A 22,640-nucleotide genomic window follows, 5' to 3' on the forward strand; every position below is an offset into this window, starting at 1 on the left:
TCCCTGAGTCCAGCCTGGGACTGCCCCAGTGCCAGCCGGTGTCGTGATTGTCATCTCAGGAGCTTGATACGGTTTTGTATATTTGGTTGTTGTAGCAATAAGTATAAGCAAGAGCCTCTCTGTATACCATGCCTTGGCATGAAATGTAAACATAGGTCTTATCGCTCTGAGAGTGAACAATTTCTGCAAAATATGCTGCTAATTACAGTAGTTAGGAAAGACCCAGCTAAGAAGCAAAGCTACTGAAGAAAACTGGTCCTGTTTCACCTCAAACCAGGACAGCTAGGAAACAAAAGTAATAATAATTTCCTACCCAAACTTTAAGTATTTTAAAAGGCTTTATAGAATCATAGAATCGTTTAGGTTGGAAAAGACCTTTAAGATCAAGTCCAACCGTTAACCTAGCACTGCCAAGTCCACCACTAAACCATGTCCCTAAGTACTACATCATATAAAACTCAAATCACCAGGAGATTCTATTTTAATTGATTTGTTTGTTTAATACTCTATGTTGCTGCATCTATGAGACTTTGATCCAGAGGCAGAGAGGCCTGCCAACCAAGAGATTTTCTTGAACTTTACCCAGTACTGTGCATCAGCAGTATTTGATCTATTTACTCACTGCTGAAGTAAGAGACAAAATTACTGGACAGCAAACACTTCTGAGAAAAGAATACAACACACTCCCTGTAAAATCTGCATGCTTATTTTTCCAAGAGTTTTATTAATTTCATTGTATGAGAAAGAAAGTGTGCTCAACACCCTCCTTTATATCCCATTATAAATTTGTTTCATTTAACTTATTAACAATTTTGAGTCAAGGCCGGTAAGTTTAAACCATTTCCAAGCAATGTTTTTTAGAGCAAACTGGCTTTATATTTGTACAAAAATAAAAGATTGTTCAGATGAAGTGTTTAATGCAATACAGGAATTAAATGAGAATGTTCAGAATTACAACAAAGACCAATAAAATACAAATGCTATTCAGTAACACACAGCAGAATACTTTATTTCACTACTTTCACTTTACCTAAATAGTCATCAGTGTCATATGACTCTTTCTCTCTGTCCTCCACTTCATACTCCAAGTATTGTTTGCTAATCTTAGCTCAAAGTCTGTAAATAGTCCCAGAGCTAACACTGAAAGGTCAGTCATCTTGAATGCTGGATAATCACCAATTGCAAACACACTGAAACAAGATGTTTAAATACTTTTTAATTCATTTATTATCTGTGCACAAGAGGTAACTACCAATAAAAACTCAAGAGATATACAGTATTTTTTTTACATGGTGGTTAAAAGTAATTAGAATATCACATGACAATGGCTGAAAGTAATGTTTCCAGTTACAAATCATAATGCATGTTAGAATCTCAATGGAACAAGCCAAGATGCCTTAGAAACAGTTTCAGAGAACAATGCAGTGCTCCTTTAATTTGCACAAAGGTAATTTACAGTTAATCTGTAACAATGTTGCAATGAGACAATGTTACAGTATAAGTTTCTTTATGGCTAGATGTGAAGATATAACTAGAACAGCAATTGTAGTATATTTTAAATGAACTTGCCTAAGCATTTTTTTCTGAGATGTTTACCAAAGATGCTGGAAGATTCTACTCTAAAAACCATGTCTTTACTTATTTTTTTCCCTGGCCTTTTTTGTTTACTTATAATTTAATTCTATTGCAATATATAAATTTCTAGAAATGAGCTGTCTCCATTGTATATGTTCTGTTTATACTTCATACAAATAAAAGCAAAAATTGGTAGATTACTCAAGTGGTATAAATCTTACAGCATTTTGCTAGCAAAAAAATACATGCCGAAATCACCATAAGCAGCACTGGTACCCACAAATTATAGCCTTCAATTGTTTCCTTTTTAATTTGTATCCTACATAAATTACTACTGAAGGCTAATGGTTTAGTAGTAAATAAATTGGACAGACAATCTGTAAGTCAGACAAAGCCTGCTCAACCAACTGTGAAAGCTGATATTGTTTCAAAAAAATTAAGAAATAATGAAGAACAAAAGTGATGCATGCAACAACTGAGTGAAAATGCATCAATTCCCCATTTGAAGAAAACTACTGCACTGGACCTTAAAATGAATAACTGATTTTAGTTATAACAAGACAATCCCAAGAGTCAGAATGAAATAAAGAAACTATTTTAAAGATTTAAGAGCTGTTATCAAAAATAAATTACATTTTTTCGAGTTAAAGAAACACTGCTATGAAGGCTGAGCACCAAGCAGCCTTTCAATAGCTGCACTGATATCTCCTCCTGTTGCTATTAGAGCTTGTAAGTTTGCTTCATGGTTCAAAAAGCCCATTGCACTCAGCTGCTCCAGTTGTTGCTGAAATCTAACTTCTGGATTTTGTAACTGAAAAAAGAAAAATCTCAAGCTATAAAAGCATAATACACATTTGGCAAAGTACAGGATCTAAACATACTTGGTTCTGAACCACTTCTTGTCTTCAATCATTTCTGAATGCATCTTCAAGTTCCCCAAACTAGGCTATGACAAATTTCATTCACAATTGAATTATTGATCAAACAAGTCAAATTAGTCTCAAATTTTAAGAGTATCTTCACTTATGTGACATTTTTGAACTACAAGAGCAGATGCTTGTTTGTTCTTGTCCCAAGAACAGTTTCTTAAAGATGTGCTTGCAGACTTTCTTTTTTTTAATGAAAGTCTAATCTAGTAATGCGGGACAGCAGGATTTTGAGAATGTCACTGTTGGCAACAGTGAATGTGGTAGGCTTTTTTTTTCCTTTACATAAAAGTTACTTCACTTCTTTAATGCTCCAAGTAGTTGTTGACTAAATTTACCAAAATTCTAGTCAGAAAAACTTCAGCCTAAGGCAAAGTGACAGATGTGCTTTTTGAGTTGATCTTGCTCAAATAAACTGCTCATAAACTAGTGGCAAAATTATCAATAATTTCAGTTGTATGATCTTCAACTCGGAGGCATTTTTGAAACAGAACAATTATATGAAAATAATATGCTTTAGGTATACAGGGTCAGAGTAATACTGAGAAGCCACTTTTTGAATTGAGTGAGACAGTTTACATATCAACACGAGATTTTTGCAGCTACTGCTAATTTTCCTTTTGTTCTATTTCAAGTTTCATCCATTGAGAAATTCCTCCCAGTATTTAAAAACTACATATACTTCCAAACCAATAAAATGCAAACATGCTGGCTGAAATTTAAACATTCCTCTCCCCCCAAGCAAAACCAAACAGAATACTGAATTGGTAGCGTAAGATCTGGCAGGATAAAAATATATATGGGAACATGGTTTCCTATAGCTATGCCTACCACTACTTTCTCATGATTACATAAAATAACATTTTTTTCTGTCAGATCATCAAGTTGAACTACCTTATTCTGTGGCAACAGAGGAGGTAAGAGCAGGACTGTCCCTTTTACCAGAAGTCTGCCATTACACTGGATATGTACCACAGTGTAATGGTGCTGTTTCACAAAGCACTTTTGAGATACCTCTCCACTGTTATGGGTGTGCCCCCTTTAAAGACAGTCTTGCTCACCACCTTACTTTTTACCTGCAAAGCTGCCACCTTTGCTTGACTTCTGAAGCTCTCCAGAAAGCCTGAATCCCACTTGGTATGTTAACACAATGTACACTGTGCAGTCTGGATCTGCAGGATGTCAAGGAAACATGCTACAAATTCAGGCCCCAAATAACCTGAACGTGGCTATTGTGAAGTGTGGAACAGAGGTTGTCACAGCTACAGAGTAACAACCACCAACACAGATACAAAGTACAGATAATGATGTTTGGTACGCTTAAGTTCTTTTCTTGTCTGAGCCCACATTTCACTTGCCAGGGAACCAGTCTTCCCTTTAACACCTTAATCTGCTTCTTTCCAGGCATTTCAGAAACTCAAGGGTATGAAGATAGGTGTACAACAATCAACCATTCAGAGGACACTTTTACTAAAATGCGATTTTTTTTCCAGCATTTATTTGCACAGCTAGAACGTCACTTTTAAGCTTCATCTTCTCTTCTTTGATCAAAAGCATTCTGTTGGTTTACACTGGGTGGAAGGGTGCCTGGATATTTAAAACAAACAAACAAACAAACCACCAACCACCCAAAACCAACAACCACCACCCCATCCACTAGAATACAGCGATCTACTTTACCTGAGCATTTGCACCAGCAAGTGCCTGCAACATTTGTTGGACAAACTGCTGGTGACCAGGTTCAGTAGCCCCTGATGTTGGACTTGTATTTTCACTGGGAACAGAACTAGGTACAGTGGACCCTGTAGGAGCTCCAGTGCTTCCCAATCCACCTAAACCAGGATTAAATCTGCACAAATGACAGAGAAATACAACACTAACATAGAAAATGGCTTAGTTGTAACGTCTCTTCGCATTATATGTAATTACTAAGTAAAAATTCTGTCAAATAAAAAATGGATGACAACTTAAATAAAGCACCAAAATAAAGACCATAGCCATCATTGCTTAAAAGCGCAATGCAGACAGAAGTGTGACAGATTCTAAAACAGGTTTAGTGAAACTAAAAAATGCAAGAGGAACAGTCTGTAAAAACTAGATAAACCTCTACATGTTAAAAAGAAAGACACAAAGCTGAAAAAAACCCAAACACAAGAGAAAGTTCTTGTTTGACCAATTCTTACCCCGGTATAAGTCCTGGTGCTTCTGTTGCTAGTGTCTGCAAGCCCTGTTGAATCTGCAGTAAAGCCTGCATTGCTCTAGGGTTTGACATAGCTGATAATGTGTCAGGATTCTGCATCTAAAACCAGGAGAGAAACTCATAATTGAATAATATACAGACATTCAAAGTTGATCTTTATCACTAGATGTTTTATAGAATCTGATATCCTTTCAGAACTTGCTGTTTCTCAACTTTGTATTTGTATGCTTACATTAAATCCTTCAGATTATATTTTTTTGAGAAAACTTTCACAGGAGGTGATCAACAAGCTCTCTAGACTCCTTTTAAATAAGGAGAACATAAGGAAAAGTATTTCTCATTACTTCTTCTAGTAGACTTTATAATCTTCCAAAGCCATAGGAGTGTATTAGTTCAACATAATTCTAAATTAGTCTCCTATATCATACTACTGGTAAGCAACAGGGCTAAATACAGTGAAACCTGACTAGTAAGTATCTAATATAGAAAGTTATAAACCATTTTTTTCTAGCTAAATTCAGACTGCTATTCGATCGTGATAATTTGTGCATGTGCTCATATCTGTAGTGCCATCAACATCTACAGACATACAAATACTCTGCAAAACATACTAGCAGACATCTAATATTCAAGGACCCTCATTCTACTGCAAATTCAACTAAAAACTGGCTTTTGGATCCACAAATAAAAGACATACTTTTGATTTCTGAAATTTAAAGTCTAAAACCAGGACTATTTTAGATACAAACCCAAAACTAATAGCTTACGCTCACCTCTGCTTATAGATGCTACATGTAAGTGACAAGTTATTTGTTTCAGTTAGAAGTCTTGGTAGCCAGACCCACTTCAAATAGCAGACAGGCTGATTAACCTCAGCAGCCTTCACTTGGTAACTAGACCAAATTCCTTCTACTGCAAAAACATTTTTTGATTCAAAGAACTGCACCAATTAAGGTGAAGCTTCCTCCAGTGCAAAACAGAAGAGGAGAATAGGGCACAAAGATCAAATGTTGATTCTGTCTTGAAATATGGGTGTGTAATGAGACTTGAGCACAGCAAGTTTTTAAACACTCTCCAATTGTCTCTTGGATTTGTATCTTTGTGATAGCTAAAAGTCAGAGGAGAATAACTAAATGTATAGCTGGTGAAGTTAATCCAAATCTTTAAAGGAGGAAAGCATTTTAGATTCATTGAAATAAGCTGCTGTGATTACTTTAAGAAAATAACCTTTAAGCCATGACTTACTATCTGATATTTAGAGTTGTTTTTACAGAAAACTGACCCAATGATCCTTTGAACACTTAAGTGACCTAGATCTCAATTAAAGTTTTTAATTTCAGCTGTATAGTAGCAGCAATTCTGGGTAAAACTTATGTAAAAGCAGTAGGAGTAGCTCACAGATGTGTTTTCCTAGTTGTGCTGAGCAACTGGCCATTTATTGCAAGTGCTTTCTATTATACAGAAGAACATTTCATAGTTTCCATCACCCAGTCCCATAATATAATGACAACAGATGGCTGAGGAAGTATGGGCTGTGATACTGTCAACATTCTGAGAACATCCAGGTATTTCTCCAGTTTACGTCATCTGTTAATGTTGTTGATCCGCTGACCTAACATGGAGAAGACAGCAGAAAACTAGCTGTGCAGATAAACCCCAAGGTGATACTGACAGAAAGAGATACAAAAGCATTAAGAGCATCTGGGTGAAGATTAGGGGGATGGAAAACAAAGCAGATGTCATAATGGGTGTCTACTACTGATCGCCCAGCCAGGATGATAGCATTGATGAGTTATTCTATAGGCAAATAGGAGAAATCTCTGGATCAGTAGCCTTTGACCTATGGGAGATTTCAACTTCCCAGACATCAGCTGGGAATATCATACTGCTATGATCAGCAAGTCTGGGAAATTCCTTAAGTTTGTGGAAGATGATAATTTCTTGACACAAGTACACAGTGAGCAAACGAGGAAAGACACCCTCCTAGACTTGTTTGTAAATAGAGAAGGGCTCGTGTGAGATGTGACGGTAGGTGGCTGTCTTGGCCACAGTGATCACGTGATTAAAATTTTCAGTGTAATGAGCAAAACGGACAACAGAGTTGCTACCCTGGATTTTAAGAGAGCAAACTTTAAGCTACTCAGGGAGCTACTTAGCAGAGTACACAGGGAATAGCTGCTTTTGGGGGCTTAAGAGTGCACAAGTGCTGGTCAGATTTTAAGAGCAACCTTTTAAAAGCACAGGCACAGGCAATCCTATTGTGTCATAAGTCAAGCAAGCAGGGCAGAAGACCAGCTTCGCTGAACAGGAAACTCCTCTTTGAGCTCAAGAGGAAAAAGAAATTGTACGATCTCTTGAAGCGAGGTCAGGCTTTGCAGGAAAATTAGAGACACATGGTTTGTATATGCAGGGAGAAGACACGAAAGGCCAAAGCTCAACTAGAATTGAAACTGGCCAGTGTTGTGTCAGAAAACAAGAAAGGCTTTTTTAGTATGTTAATAGCAAGAGAAGGTCTGAAGAAAACATTAGACTGATACTTGTTGAAGATGGTCACCTGACAAATAGGGATGAAGAAAAAGCAGAGGCATTCTATGCTTTTTTTGCCTCATTCTTTAATAACACTGATAGATCTTGTGCTACCCGGTCCTCTAAGTTGGAGGACCACAAGTGTAGGAACAGTGACTTTCCATTTGTAGACACTGAAATTGCAAGGGACCAGCTGAACATTCACAACCCCATGGGGCCTGGTGGGATTCATCCCACAGTACTGAAGGAGCTAGCGGATGTTACAACGGGACCCCTCTCGATCATCTACCAAAGGTCTTGGGAGTCTGGGGAGGTCCCTGCTGACTGGAAGCTAATCAACATTACTCCAATTTACAAGGCAGTCATGAGGGAGACCCAAGAAACTACAGACAGAATCACAGAATGGTCAGGGTTGGAAGGGACCTCTGGAGATCATCTCGTCCAATCCCCCTGACAGAGCAGGGTCACCTAGAGCAGGTTGCACAGGACAGCGTCCAGGCAGGTTTTGAACATCTCCAGAGTCGGAGACTCCACCACCTCTGTGGGCAGCCTGTTCCAGGGCTCTGCCACCCTTAAAGTAAAGCAGTTCCTCCTCATGAACTTCCTACGTTCAAGTTTGTGCCCATTACCTCTTGTCCTATCACTGGGCACCACTAAAAAAAGACTGGTTCCATCCTCCTGGCACCCTCCCTTTAAGTAGTTATAAGCATTGATAAGATCCCCCCTGTCTTCTCTTCTCCAGACTAAAAAGACCCAAGTCCCTCAGCCTTTCCTCATATGAGAGATGCTCCAGTCCCCATATCATCTTCGTAGCCCTTTGCTGGACCCTCTCCAGCAGGCCCCTGTCTTTCTTGAACTGGAGGATGACCTCCCTCGACCTGCTGGCCACACTCTTCTTCATGCACCCCAGGATGCCATTGGCCTTCTTGGCCACCAGGGCACATTGCTGGCTCATGGTCATCCTGTTGTCCACCAGGACTCCCAGGGCCATTTCCACAGAGCTGCTCTCCAGGAGGTCAGCCCCCAACCTGTACTGATGCATGGGGTTATTCCTCCCCAGATGCAGTACCCTACACTTGCCTTTGTTGAATTTCATAAGGTTTCTCTCTGCCCAATTCTCCAGCCTGTCCAGGTCACGCTGAATGAGAATACACGTAACAGAATCTAGCTTTAAGTAAAATCAAGGAAAGGCACCAGTTTATTGCAAAACTTGCTCATTGAATTTCAGACATTTATTAATAACACTTAGTATCTCATCTTACCTGCTGAAGGAAAGTAGGAAGCTGTTGTCTCATTTGCTCCTGAAGTTGAGGATTTCCAGCAAATAAAGGATTATTCAACATCATCTATGGGACAAAAATATTTAACATCATAGATCAAGCAGTAGATCAAAAAGTAAATACTAGAGTGGATTTTAAGACAACTATTTACCAGATATGAATCAGATAACAAGATAATAGTTTTTAATGATAACCTCAGAGTAATTATCTCCCACTTCTCCTTTGGCCAAAACTTGTTCTGAAACAATGAACCAACCAGCCTGAGAATTGACTGAAATCATTGGTGGTGTGGAGTTGGGGTTTTATTTGGTATTTTTGGGTATGTTTTTGGTTTTGTGGTTGGGGGATTTTTTTTTTGGGGGGGGGGGGTGTTAAACTTTTGTAGTGAATTCTTGACAGATCCTCACCAAAGCAACCTCATTTATGTAACAAGAAAAGCCTTTTCTGGTCAGCTTCCACTACAGATGCGATGGTTTCCCTGTAAAACATTGTCTGCAAAAAGCCTGGGATATTTTCCAATTAAGTGTTTAATATGTAAAAGATAATATTATCTCAGTTCAAGATTTGACTTTGGATATTATTGCTGTAAGTAAAATTGGAAAGGACTTCTACAATACCATTCATAAAACAGCAGTAACAGCACTTTTATTGGGAGCAAGGATCACAGATGAGAAATAAAAACCAGAATTACAGCTAGATATGGCACCAACTCCTTCCCCTCCACTTCTGTCCTCCCAAGCTAGGGTTTTACTAGCAGACCTACCTTAATTTATAATCAAAGCATTTGTTTTGTTTAACTGGTTCTTTTGCTAGGCCACAAAATTATAGGGCTGTATGAAACATACACAAACTTAAAAGCTGTTACAAGAGAATGCCTGACATGATGCCCAACTACAAATTGAAGAAACTCACTGCAACAGATTGCTAAAAGTAACTAGGTAATGATTTCAATGAATCAGACATTAATATACTTTAAAAACTGGACCATTGACAACAGACAAGTTATTGTTGAGAAGTTGGCACAATCATTCTGTACTGAAAATGTAACTGTATCATAAATTCAACTCCTTTTTTCACTTCAGTGCACACAACACATTGCTACACCAAAAGCATATACCTGCACTGCAAGATCAGGATTCTGGCTCAATGACTGCATCATGCTTCTCATATAGGGTGCAGACAACATATTTTGCATAAGTTGTGGATTTTCTGTTATCTGCTGTAACAAGCTCTGCATTCCTGGCGTGTTGAACATACCAACTTTAAAAAAAAAAAAAGTAAAAGGTAGATTTAGTAAAAATCTTGACTATAATCAAATTAATTAGACTGCCTAGAACTGGGATACAACTGTGTTGGGTTTGGTTTTTGTTTTTTGTGGGGTTTTTTGGTTTGTTTTGGTTTTTGTGGTTTTTGGGGTTTTTTTTAAAGGAGGTTTAGCCCCTTAAATACATCTCAACATGGTTCTGCTTACACAGATGCATCTACCCTAGAAACAAGTTAAGCCAGAGGTCATATCCAACAAGCGATCCTGCTAAGTATCTACTTTATTAGCTGTTTGTCTCCAAACAGAAAACAAATATTATCATTCATCTACAGATTCCCTACTTTTTTATTTTAAGGCAGTACACAAGTATTGTTAGTACTCATGGTTTACTTTTCACGGTTGTTTTTCTACAGAGGACTTTGATACTAGTCAAATGTTCTACAGAAATAAACAGCAATACAAACTTTGAATCAAAACATATCTTTCTAATAACAGAATCATTTCAGCAAACTCCTGAATATTTGCAAATATATACAATTGCAATAACAGACACACCTCCTATTCCAGGTCCCAAATTTGGTATAGTTGAGTTCCGTCCCGTACTAGCAGAGATGCTATTTCCGACATTACTCCTGCCACTGTTCTCACCACTGGTGCTGATACTTGTGGAACTCTGAGAGCTGGACTGAGGAGCCCAGGGATTTGGTAAAGGATCTCTATTTTCTGTACGAGATGGATGACTGTCCCCTCCTGATGATGCATTGCTTACTAAGGAAGCAAAAGGGTTACCTCCAAACTACAAAAGGAGAAACAAACACATATCATCTATTAGTCGACTATTTTTAAGTCTGCTAGAAATGGCAAGTTACCTTTCCAAAATTACACATGAAGATAAATATCTGAATGGCTCTTAATCAATTATAATCACCACCCTAAAATAAGACATTGTAAATATTCTGAAAAAGATACCAATGTTGAAAGAGATATTATCTCCAACAACAACAAAAATGATAAGTTAATCACACCTCATTTTAAACACAGCGTTTGCTACTGCACTAGTACTTTGATCACAGTAAGATTATATCTTGCATAGTGGTTTCCAACTTAGAAAAATTTCAAAGCCTTTTTTCTTCCCACCTTATGTTCCAAGTTAGTAAACACACTCTTAATTTTTCCTGGACCTCAGAAATTTTATAAGTCCAAGAATTAAAAATAAATAAATTTGGAATATATATATAAGAAAAAATTATTAACATTAAAATAGCTTATCAAACTCACAAAACAATCTTTATTCCTTCAAGTTTAAAAGAGCATAGGAACAAGCCACACATTGACTTCAAGCTTCAAGAAATTAAGTTTTGTCAAGTACACATTTGAAAATTTACATTTATCTTCTTTCATTTTTGAAAGAAAAAAAAACAACCTACAAAAAAAAAATTACTTTCAGTGGCCCCTACAATCATTTCTCACCTGTTCCTGTGCTGCATTCAACATTGGCTCCTGAATATCTGTGTACATACGTCGCAATGCATTGTATCCACCTGGTATACTTTCAAGGTTGCTCAAGGCTCGGTCTTGGTTTCGCATCATTTCCTGCATCATTGAAGGGTTTCTAGCAAGTTCTAGTGTCTAATGAAGTAAAACATTTAATTTGTATTAATAAAACAATCCATTCTAAAGTGAAAACATCAGCATTTAACAGCATCTCAGTTACTAATGTCTAACTCCATTTGAAATTAGGATTAAAGCCAAATCAATAGAATTTGATATTTAGCCAACATTCTGCCACAACTGTCAGTATACTGGCTAAGACAGAAAGCATTGACTAAACAGAAGAAAAAAATCCTTGAGTGTACCATCTTGTTCTTTCTTGTCTCTTCGCAACACAATATATTTCTACCATTTCTAACGTCAGTACAGCATGCAGCTTATAACATCAATTTGAAAAATAAATATCTCAATTTTCCAAAGCCTCCATTTGTTTCTTGATGCCTTCTGCCACATAAGGCATACCTTACATAACACATAACTTTAGAAGCAATCAGAAGTACCCACAGTTACAAAAACTGGAAATTAGCAGTATTTTGGAGAATTATTACTCTATAGTAAACTCACTGTTCACTAGACAACAGAAGATTTCAAGCAGCATCCAACTCTAAACTCAGAAGATATGATTATACAGTCTTCAGCATCTTTCAAAACTATGCAGCATTTTTTTTAAATTATCAGCTTATTTCAGACACCAGCAGCTAGAAATAAACATCAGTTTCCTATAGTGACCTTTTACAGATTGTCTAATAAGCCTAAATTCCCAACAATATTTCAGCACTCATCTAAGCATGACCAATTCTTGCTCTTTTGTTCACAGTTACAGTATAATCAAAGGTAATGAACTTAAGAGATCTCTCTACATACCTGTCTCATTATATCTGGATTATTCAGCATGTGACTGATTTCTGGATTTCTCTGTATCAGCTGCTGCATTTGAGGGTTAGCCATAATTAACTGCCTCATCAGGTCAGGATTTGAAAGCATGCTCTGAACAAATGGATTTTCCATTATCTGAACCATCATTTCTGGGTTGGACATAAGTTGTCGTTGCATCTGACTTTGTAACTCTGAAAAGTTTGATGCATTTAAGCCCAGGCTACTCAGGCCTGCCAAACCTCCAAGGCCACCTTTAAGAGGAAAGAAAAAAAAATTAAGCTTTCAGCTTCTAGTATATTTCTAAACACATCCAGGTTCTTTCTAAGTACAAAATACATAAACATAACCCACACTTCAAAATAATGAAACACAAAGGAAATTCTATCTTTGCAAGGCTGTTAAGGAGTCATCCACTAGGAGTTTTTACATAACAAGACAGAAATCCAAACCACGCCTGAAATATAACTTGTTACAACTCTAACGGTTTTTCTTCTACTTTACTATAGCTGAGGTACAAGGGATGTTTGAGTTTTGGGGCCTCAGGTTAATTCCCAACACTTTCCAATACATTTGTAATAATCATTTATAGACAGACCACCGCTATGAGGAATCTCTTAATACAATGCATACTCCCTATTCTAAACAAAAGGTAGAGCTCTTCTTTTTGCTGATACAACAAGAACTAATAACACTTTAAATTCTCCTCCTTTGCAGAGTTCAGCAAACAAGTTTCACATTTTTAGAAGGTATTAGTCAGTCTCGAAAACTGTTTAGAACTTAAAAAAGCAATTGCTTAACATAGTTTTTCGGGGGGGGGTTGTTTTGTTTTTTTAAAAAGAAAGCAAACAATGAAAGAGCATGAATAACAAAACCTAGAAACTATGGAAAGAGATAATATTTTTAAATCATTAGACTTCTGTCTCTATTCCTGAAAGAGAAGATTGATAATGCAAATCAGACTCAGAACCTAAGAAATACTGGTTTGTAGGATAGGAGTAACTTTGTTACTTCTGTTCCAAGTCATGATGTTATATGGATCCAACTTCAATACTCTCTTTAGGTCAATTCAAATGTACTGTTAAGGAAGAGGAAGAGACTGGAAGCAGTTTAATTACCTATAGTGCCAGAATACGAGATCAGTGGCACCTTACTACTGAAGATGAAACAGCACATTTCTGAAGTTCTGTACATAAAAATTAAGGCAACAACTTACCTCTGATAACTTAGTGATCAGAAACTTATTACAACCAATATCACAGATTTTCGTAATCAGTAATTTTATAATTTTTGTTTTAAATCCCATTTACATTAGAATAAATCTCCAGGAATACTTACCTGAAACCAAAATACCCACCATGTTACCAAACAAATATTCTTACCCAAGCCAAAAGAGTTGCTATTTGTTGAAGTTGGTGTTGAGGTATTACTGCTTGATATTGATGTGGTAGCAATACCACCAGTGGTGTGTGTTTGTTGACCTGGATGGTCTTGTGATCTATAAAAAGCAAGTTAAAAAAATTACAAGTTGGACAAGGTGTGGTAGGTTGACCTGAGCCAATTAAACCCCCACCCAGTTACAACATCATTTTTTTCCCCCACCCAGGACAGGATGGGAGAGAATCGGAAGGGCAAAAGTGAAAAAAACTTGTGTGTTGAGAAAAAGAGTTTAATAAGAGAAGAAAAAAAACCAAACAACAGAAGAGTGATGTGAAGGCAATCGCTCACTACCTCCCACCAGCAGACCAATGTCCAGCCAGTCCCTGAGCAACAGCTACTTTGGAAAAGTTCCCCCCCCCAGTTTTATTGCTTAGCATGACATTATATGGTATGCAATATCTTTGGTCAGCTTGGTTCAACTGTCCCAGCTATGTCCCCATCTCAACCCTAGCCTACTCACTGAGGTGGAGGAGAAGGCACAGAGTGAGAAAGAGAGAAGGAAGGCCTTGATGCTGTGTGAGCACTGTTCAGCAATAGTTAAACCATCAGTGTGTTATCACCACTGTTCGGTCAAAAATACAAAATACCGCACCATACAGGCTGCTATGAAGAAAGTAGAAGTCCATCCAAGCCAGACCCAGTACACAAGGTCTGGCATTTACTATAATGTAATAATGACATTTAAAGCAGGAACAGTATCATACTTGAGAATCTTTATTTATATTTTTATTGACTCTAAAATAAATAAACTATTATCTCTAGATGTCTTCCTGGGCAAACTCAAACAGGAAGTATACAGAAGGTGGAAGAAAAGATGGGTAACCTGGAAGGAATACAAAGACATTGTCCCGCACAATATCCTGGTCTCTAAATTGGAGAGACATGGATTCGAAAGATGGACCACTCGGTGGATAAGGAATTGGCTGGATGGTTGCACTCAAAGAGTTGTGGTCAGTGGCTCGATGTCCAAATGGAGACCAGTAATGAGTGGTGTTCCTCAGGGGTCGGTACTGGGACCAGTACTATTTTACATCTTTGTTGGTGACATGGACGGTGGTATTGAGTGCACCCTCAGCAAGTTTGCTAACGACACCAAGCTGTGTGGAGTGGTCGACATGCTAGAGGGGAGGGATGCCATCCAGAGGGATCTGGACAGGCTTGAGAGGTGGGCCCAGGCAAATCTCATGAAGTTCAACAAGACCAAGTGCAAGGTTCTGCACGTGGGTTGGGGCAATCCCATGCACAAATACAGGCTGGGCGGAGAATGGATTGAGAGCAGCCCTGAGGAGAAGGACCTGGAGATGCTGATTGATGAAAAGCTCAACATGAGCCGGCAATGTGTGATCGCAGCCCAGAAAGCCAACTGCATCCTGGTCTGCATCAAAAGAAGTGTGGCCAGCAGGTCAAGGGAGGCGATTCTGCCCCTCTACTCTGGTGAGACCCTACCTGGAATACTGCATCCAGCTCTGGGGCCCCCAACATAGGAAAGACATGGACCCGTTGGAGTGGGTCCAGAGGAGGGCCACAAAGATGATCAGAGAGCTGAAGCACCTCTCCTATGAGGACAAGCTGAGAGAGTTGGGGTTGTTCAGCCTGGAGAAGAGAAGGCTCCGGGGAGATCTTATTGTGGCCTTCCAGTACCTAAAGGGGGCCTACAGGAAAGCTGGAGAGGGACTTTTTGCAAGGGCATGTAGTGATAGGATGAGGGGGAATGGCTTCAAACTGGAAGAGGGTAGATTTAGATTAGATATTAGGAAGAAATTTTTCACTTTGAGAGTGGTAAGGCACTGGAATGGGTTGCCCAGAGAGGTTGTGGAAGCTTCATCCTTGGAGGTGTTTAACAACAGGCTGGACGGGAGTTTGAGCAACCTGGTCTGGTGGGAGGTGTCCCTGCCTATGGCAGGGGGGTTGGAACTAGATGATCTTCAAGGTCCCTTCCAACATAAACCATTCTGTGATTGTCCGAGTCTCTCTTTCTTATACAGTGTTAGAAAAGACAAAGCCCAAACGGAATTGAATTTAGCAAGGGATGTCAAAGACAACAAGAAGGGCTTCTATAAGTACATAGGTGACAAAAAGAAGACTAGGGAAAATGTGGGACTGATGCTTAATGAGACAGGGGACCTGGTTACACAGGACACGGAAAATGCTTAGGTACTGAATGCCGCCTTTGCCTCAGTCTTTAATATCAAGACTGGCTTTCAGGAATACAAGGGACCTGAGACTAGGGAAAAAGGCTGGAGCAAGGAAGATGCACCCTTTGTGGAAGAGGATCAGGTCAGGGAATACTTAAAGCAAACTGGACATACATAAATCCGTAGTCGCTGATGGGATGCACCCATGACTGCTGAAGGAGCTGGCTGATGTCATTGCAAGGCCGCTCTTGATAATCTTTGATCCATCATGGTGACTGAGAGAAGAGTCTGAAGACTGGAGGAAAGCAAATGTCACTCCTATCTTCAAGAAGGGCAAGAAGGTGGACCTGGGGAACTACAGGCCAGCCAGCCTCACTTCGATCCCTTGGAAAGTGATAGAGCAGCTAATGCTGGAAACCATTTCCAGGCACAGGAAGGACAAGAAAGCCATCAGGAGCAGTCAGCATGATTCACCAAGGGGAAGTCGTGCTTGACCAACCTGATAACTGGCCCTGTAGTAGATCAGGGGAGAGGTGTGGATATTGTCTACCTGGGCTTCATTGTCTCCCATAGCATCCTCATAGAGAAGCTGATGAAGTAGGGGCTGGATGAGGGGAATGGAAAACTGGCTAAGTCGCAAATTCCAGAGGGTGGTGATCAGTGGAACAAAGTCGGGTTGGAGGCCAGGAACTAGCAGTGTCCCCCAGGCATCAATACTGGGTCCAATCCTGTTTAACATCTTCAATAATGATCTGGATGATGGGGCAGAGTGTACCCTCAGCAAGCTTGATGATGACTAAAGAACTGGGAGGCATAGCTGATATGCCAGAGAGCTGTGCTGCATCCAGAGGGAACTTGACAGGCTGCAGAAATGGGCTTGACAGGAACCTCATGCATTTCAACAAGGGGAAGTGGTGCAAAGTCCTGCAAAAGGAACAAACCCAGGCACCAATATATGTTGGGGGCCACACAACTGGAAAGCAGCTTGGCAGAAAAGGCCCTGGGGGTCCTGGTGGACACCAGGTTGAACATGAGTCAGCAATGTGCCCTTGCAGCAAAAGAAGGCTAATGGCATCCTGGGCTGCATTAGGAGGAATGTTGCCAGCAGGTCAAGGGAGGTTATCCTTCCCCTCTACTCAGCACTGGTGAGGCCACACCTGGAGTCCTATGTCCAGTTCTGGGCTCCCCAGTACAAGCAAGACATGGACATAATGGAGAAAGTCCAACAAAAGGCCACAAAGATGATGAAAGGACTGGAACATCTCTCATATAAGGAAAGGCTAAGAGAGCTGGGACTGTTTAACCTGGAGAAGAGAAGGGTCGGGGGAGATCTCATCAATGTATATAAATACCTTAAGGGAAGGTGCAAGGAAGATGGAGCCAGGCTCTTGTCAGTGGTGCCCAGTGACAGGACCAGAGGCAACTGGCACAAACGCAGGAGGTTCTTGTCTGATCATAAGGAAAGACCTTTTTTTTTTTTTCTGTGAGGGTGACTGAGCACTGGAACAGGTTGCCCAGGGAGCTTGTGGAGTCTCTCTCCTTGGAGATGTTCAAAAGCTGTCTGGACATGGTCCCGGGCAACTGGCTCTAGGTGGCCCTGCTTGAGCAGGGTTGTTGGACCAGATGACCTCCAGAGGTCCCTTCCAACCTCAATCATACCGTGATTCTCAGACATCTATAATCTCATCACTTCTTCAGAACAGTAGTTTCTAACATTAAGAAAATGGATGGGCATTACTGCAACCATTACCACCTTTTCATCCTATCCCTGGGATGCCTGTCAATTAATTGCTTCCCGAGTCCTTACCTTGCTTTAGGGATCCGGATGTACTCCTACCCCCTCAAAAATAGTACTAATTCCATGTCTGGGGCTTAAAGAAGAGAAGGCTAGCAAGATCTATAATACGGGATTTATTCCATACCACACCTTTAGTAGGACACCCCACTGAACGTCTAATTAAGTTAAAGTCTTATTTCATCATAAGACTAATATCAGAATTTCAATATTCTTTAAGACTGCAAGAGCATAGTAACAATGTAGTTACACAAAGTTAATGCCATCATAAACTAGCACGAGCACTAAAGGCTGCTTGCCCAATTCGTATGCTTACCACACCTGTCTACCCAGGCACAAGCACGGATGCTACCATGCAGTGAAACAGATCAAGGACTGTTCAGATTGTTATAGTTGGTACAGAACAACAGTCTGAAGACAAAGCGGCTGATTCAAGTGATTTAATAGTAATGGCTCAGTTAAGAAGATAACATTAACTTTCAGAAGGTGTATGTATGATATCTAGGGACACACCTTTACAGAATTTGGGTTGCTTCTCTTGTTCAATAGCAGGAGTATTTGTACTGCTTTTGAATGCAATTTAGTCAAGTCTAGGTTTGCCCAACAGAAAGCTACCACACTAGGAATTAAGAATGTTTTTACTACTTAGAGGTTAAAAGAAGATTGCTCATCAGTCAGTTTACCTGTTTTGCGTTTTGATGACCAGGTGAACAGTGAGTCCATCGTGAATCCCATGCTGAATCAAAGTATCTTGATCTTTTAAAATTTTTCCAGCAAATATCAAAACAAGCTGATCAGTGTGGGACTTGAAATGCTTAGAGATTTCTTCCTTGAACTAAACAGAAGTTAATTATATAATTAAGAAGTTAACTATATAGTCATGCAATTGAATACTGAACTATTAATTTTTTAATAATTTAAGGAAGAACTATTTTGCTCATATTTATTATATTAATCCACTTGAATGATATGTTTTGCTTTATACAACCTAGAAATACTTCACTAAGTTATCTCAACTTTCTTTTTATCCAAAGGAAGATGGGAAATCAAGTCATTTTTTTTCCATACAATTGAAGTCGTGTTTCATATCTAGATCACTAAGTATATAGTTGGCAATAACAAAAATTGGCTTCCACTTAAAGACTATATTGTCATTTCAGTCAGGCATGTACCCATGACACAATAAATATATAGTAGTATGCATGCCATTGAAATCATCCGTTGTTGACATGCTGAAGATGCAAGAACACATTATGTTAATTCAGTTCACATTTGTGCAGGCACTGAAAGGAGCAGTATCCTTTCTTCACAGACATAGTACTGCTACCTTTCAAGTGTCAAAACTAGAAATCCTTTCCATACAGTCAAAAATTATTTCTTAGGTGGCACTGCTCTCTAATTCAACTCATGACAGCTACACGAAATGTGCTTCCAGCCCAGAGCATGGTAAATAACCACATATTTCAGCTGACTTGCCCTGGTTTGAGGTAAAACAGGACCAATTTTGTTCAGTAACTTTACTTCTTAGCTAGGCCTCTTCTAACTACTGAAATTAACAGCATATTGTGCAGAAACTGTTTACTCTCTCAGAGTGATAAGACCTATGTTTATAGTTGATACCAAGGAATAGTATGCAGAGAGGACCTTGCTTACACTTATTGCTACAACAACCAAGGTCAGATAACTTTGTTACTTGCCCCGTTGGAGGGTCAGAAGCGGAAAAGCATAGAGGGGTCCCACCTGCAAGGAGGAGCGGACAGGACAGGTGACCCAAACCTGACCAACAGGGTATTCCATCCCATCTGCCTCATGCTCAGTATAAAAGCTGAGGGATCAAAGGGTCAGCCCTCTTTCTTCAATGGCCGGCATCCAAGAAGGACTCTGTCTGTTTGTCTGCCTTTGATCCCGATCCAGAGTCTAGTTCCCATCCGTCACTGAGTCCAGCCTGGGCCTGCCCCAGTGCCAGCCAGTGTCGAGATTGTAATCCTGGGAGCTTGATACGGTTTTGTATGTATTGCATTATTTCTTTTTTAATTTATTATTAATATTTCATTAAAGCAGTTTAGTTCCTTCTAAACTCATAAGAACATGACTGTGAAATCATACCTTCATTAAAACAACTGAACCTGGAAAAGCAATTGTATTTCTTCCTGCCTTCTTAACCAATAACAACCATGTTATGCTTTGACTGACTTCTGAGATTTATTATTCTGTAGAAAAATATTCTCGCAGAAAAAGCAATTCATTCCCAAAACGTAAAAAGATAAATATAAGAACACGGAAATCAATTTATTCAACATGACTAGTCAGTAGACTAAATGTTTCTGAAAGGATCTTAGGCAGTTAAGAAGCCCTCCAGAAATTCACAATATTTAACATTTTTCAAGTAGTATGGTCAACTTGATGTCTAAAAGACTCCTATTCCAATCATCTTGGTGAACTCTCATACAAGAAACCCCAAATATTAATCTTGCAATGACTTATTATTAAATAAATACGTTTTATTAGAGGCAACGCTAAAAAAAGGAAAACCCCACTGTATTGTTCTCTGAAGGCGAGTCCCTAATTGAAAAGGTTTATAGTACAGGAAGATATAAAACAGATCCCTAAAACATGAGCCTGAGACACAACAGAGGAAAATCTCTATGCCTGGGTAGCAGGTAGCATTTGGTAAGTTAGGAGTCTGCTCACACAGAACCGATCCCAGTTCTTAGAGAAACATTTTTTAAGTCAACCTTTATACTGCTAATATTTAGACTTGAAAGCATTCTAGGAAGCTGTTTAATCCATTCCTGCCTGAAGTGGATTACTTACCTAAATTATTCAGACATTGTAGTGGGTTGACCTTGGCTAGCCACCAGGTACCCACCAAGCCACTTTTATCACTCCCCTTCCCCAACTGGACAGGGGAAGAGAGAAAATATGATGAAAGGCTCATTGGTCAAGATAAGGACAGGGAGGTCACTCATCAATTACCACCACAGGCAAAAAAGACTTGACTTGGGCTAATTAATTTCATTTATTGCCAATTAGAAGTCAGAGTAGGATAATGAGAAATAAGAACAAATCTAAAAAACCCCTTCCCCCCACCCCTCCCTTCTTCCCGGGCTCAACTTCACTCTGAATTTTTTTTAACTCCTCCCTCCCAAGAGGCACAGGGGGACAGGGAATGGGGGTTGCGGTCAGTTCATCACACATCTCTGCCGCTCCTTCTTCCTCACAGTCTTCCCCTGCTCCAGCATAGGGTCCCACCCATGGGAGACAGTCCTTCACAAACTTCTCCAAATTGAGTCCTTCCCACGGGCTGCAGTTCTTCACAAACTGCTCCAGCATGAGTCCTTTCCAGGGGGCACAGTCCTTCAGGAACAGACTGCTCCAGTGTGGGTCCCCTGCAGGGCCACAGGTCCTGCCAGAAAACTTGCTCCAGCAGGAACTCTCCATGGAGTCACAGCTTCCTTCAGGGCGCATCCACCTGCTCGGGTGTGGGGTCCTCCACAGGTGGATATCTGCTCCACCCTTAACCTCCACAAGTTGCTGGGAGACAATCTGCCTCACAACAGTCTTCTCAACAGGCTGCAGGGGAATCTCTGCTCTGGCACCCGGAACACCTCTTCCTCCTCCCTCTTCACTGACCTTGGTGCCTGCAAAGTTGTCTCTCACGTATTCTTATTTCTTTCTCTTCCAGCTGCTGTTGTGCAGCATTTTTTCCCCCTTCTTAAATATGTTATCATAGAGGCGTTACCACTAAACACCTTGCCACGCAAACCCAATACAGACATGTTTATTCATCCTGTTCTCAGAGGTCCTCAGTGATAGAGATTTCTTTGAAGAAATCTATTTCAGTGCTTCGCTACCCTATTTTTCATTGTCCTGTCCACCATGGACATGGCAAACAGATTGTTGTTCTCCTCAGAATAAAGGGTTGCAGTACAGCTAATCTTTCCTTGAGGGTTGTGTTTTCTTATCTAATCATTCCGACCACTCTCTGGATTTTTCAAATCCAACCATATCTTTCTGGAATTGTAGGGCTCAAAATTGGCCACAATATTCCATATGAATTTTTCGTGGTTTGGGCCAGACTGGCCACTGACACAAATAACAAATGCTCTCTCTTAATTGTCCCCCCTTCAGAGAAGGGAGCGCATCTCCCTTCAGGGAGAGAAGGATGAGAGAGAAAAGAGACTTATGAGTTGAAAAATAACTAAACTACTTTAATGAAAGTATTAATAAAATAATAAAAATAAAATAATGAAATACATACAACATATACAAAACCATATTGAGCTCCCAGGATGATGATCATGTCACCAGCAGGCACTGGGAAAGTCCCAGACTGGACTCAGTAATGGACGAGACCTGGATTCCAGATCTGGATTCAGGAATGCACAGATCTGGACCAAAGGCAGACGAACAGACAGAGTCCTCCTTGGATGCCAGCCACTGAAGGAGAGAGCTGACCCTTTGATCCTTCAGCTTTTATACTGAGCATGAGGCAGATGGGATGAAATACCCTGTTGGTAAGTTTTGGGTCACCTGTCCTGTCCGCTCCTCCCTGCAGGTGCAACCCCTCTACACTTTTCCACTTCTGACCCTCCAACAGGGCAAATAACAAAGTTATCTGACCTTGGCTGTTATAGCAATAAGTATAAGCAAGAGCCTCTCTGCATACCATTCCCTGGCATAAACTATAAACAATCAGGTCTTATCACTCTGGGAGCAGAGAGTGTCTGAAAAAAATATGCTGTTAATTTCAGAGTTCAGTTGGTTAGAAGAGGCTTAGCTGCAAAATAAAATTACTGAACAGAAAATTGGTTCTGGTTTACCTCAAACGAGGACAGAATTCTTACCCACACTTAGAACGAGGATAAATTCCACATCTTGCAAGCTATAGCCCCATTTATAAGTTAGAAAATCTATATGGGAAAATATCAGTTTAAGAGTGTTGACTCATTTAACAGCTATATCCTCTAGACCCTTTTCTGCAGAGGAATTATATCGGCAGTTGCTTCCCGCTCTGCATTTTTCTGGTTAATTATTCTTAAAAATACTGTCATGGTTTAACCCCAACCAGCAGC

At 39.8% G+C, this 22,640-nt stretch overlaps 1 protein-coding gene across 1 annotated transcript in view; it reads right to left on the reverse strand.

The window, feature by feature from the left end:
* Positions 1-2,148: 2,148 nt before the first annotated feature.
* Positions 2,149-22,640, reverse strand: part of LOC104293277 (ubiquilin-1-like) — a 46,527-nt gene continuing 26,035 nt past the window's right edge. Inside the window, exons 2-11 of the mRNA XM_009892766.1 lie at positions 18,249-18,400; positions 13,578-13,693; positions 12,187-12,449; positions 11,242-11,400; positions 10,327-10,567; positions 9,625-9,767; positions 8,490-8,573; positions 4,685-4,800; positions 4,182-4,350; positions 2,149-2,386 (exon numbers count right to left, since the gene is read on the reverse strand). Coding sequence (XP_009891068.1) covers positions 2,234-2,386; positions 4,182-4,350; positions 4,685-4,800; positions 8,490-8,573; positions 9,625-9,767; positions 10,327-10,567; positions 11,242-11,400; positions 12,187-12,449; positions 13,578-13,693; positions 18,249-18,400 — 1,596 coding nt within the window. The 3' untranslated portion in view covers positions 2,149-2,233. The remainder of the gene's footprint in view (positions 2,387-4,181; positions 4,351-4,684; positions 4,801-8,489; positions 8,574-9,624; positions 9,768-10,326; positions 10,568-11,241; positions 11,401-12,186; positions 12,450-13,577; positions 13,694-18,248; positions 18,401-22,640) is intronic.

The sequence above is a fragment of the Charadrius vociferus genome, unplaced genomic scaffold, assembly GCF_000708025.1.
Source record: "Charadrius vociferus isolate BGI_N301 unplaced genomic scaffold, ASM70802v2 scaffold29, whole genome shotgun sequence".
NCBI lineage: Eukaryota > Metazoa > Chordata > Aves > Charadriiformes > Charadriidae > Charadrius > Charadrius vociferus.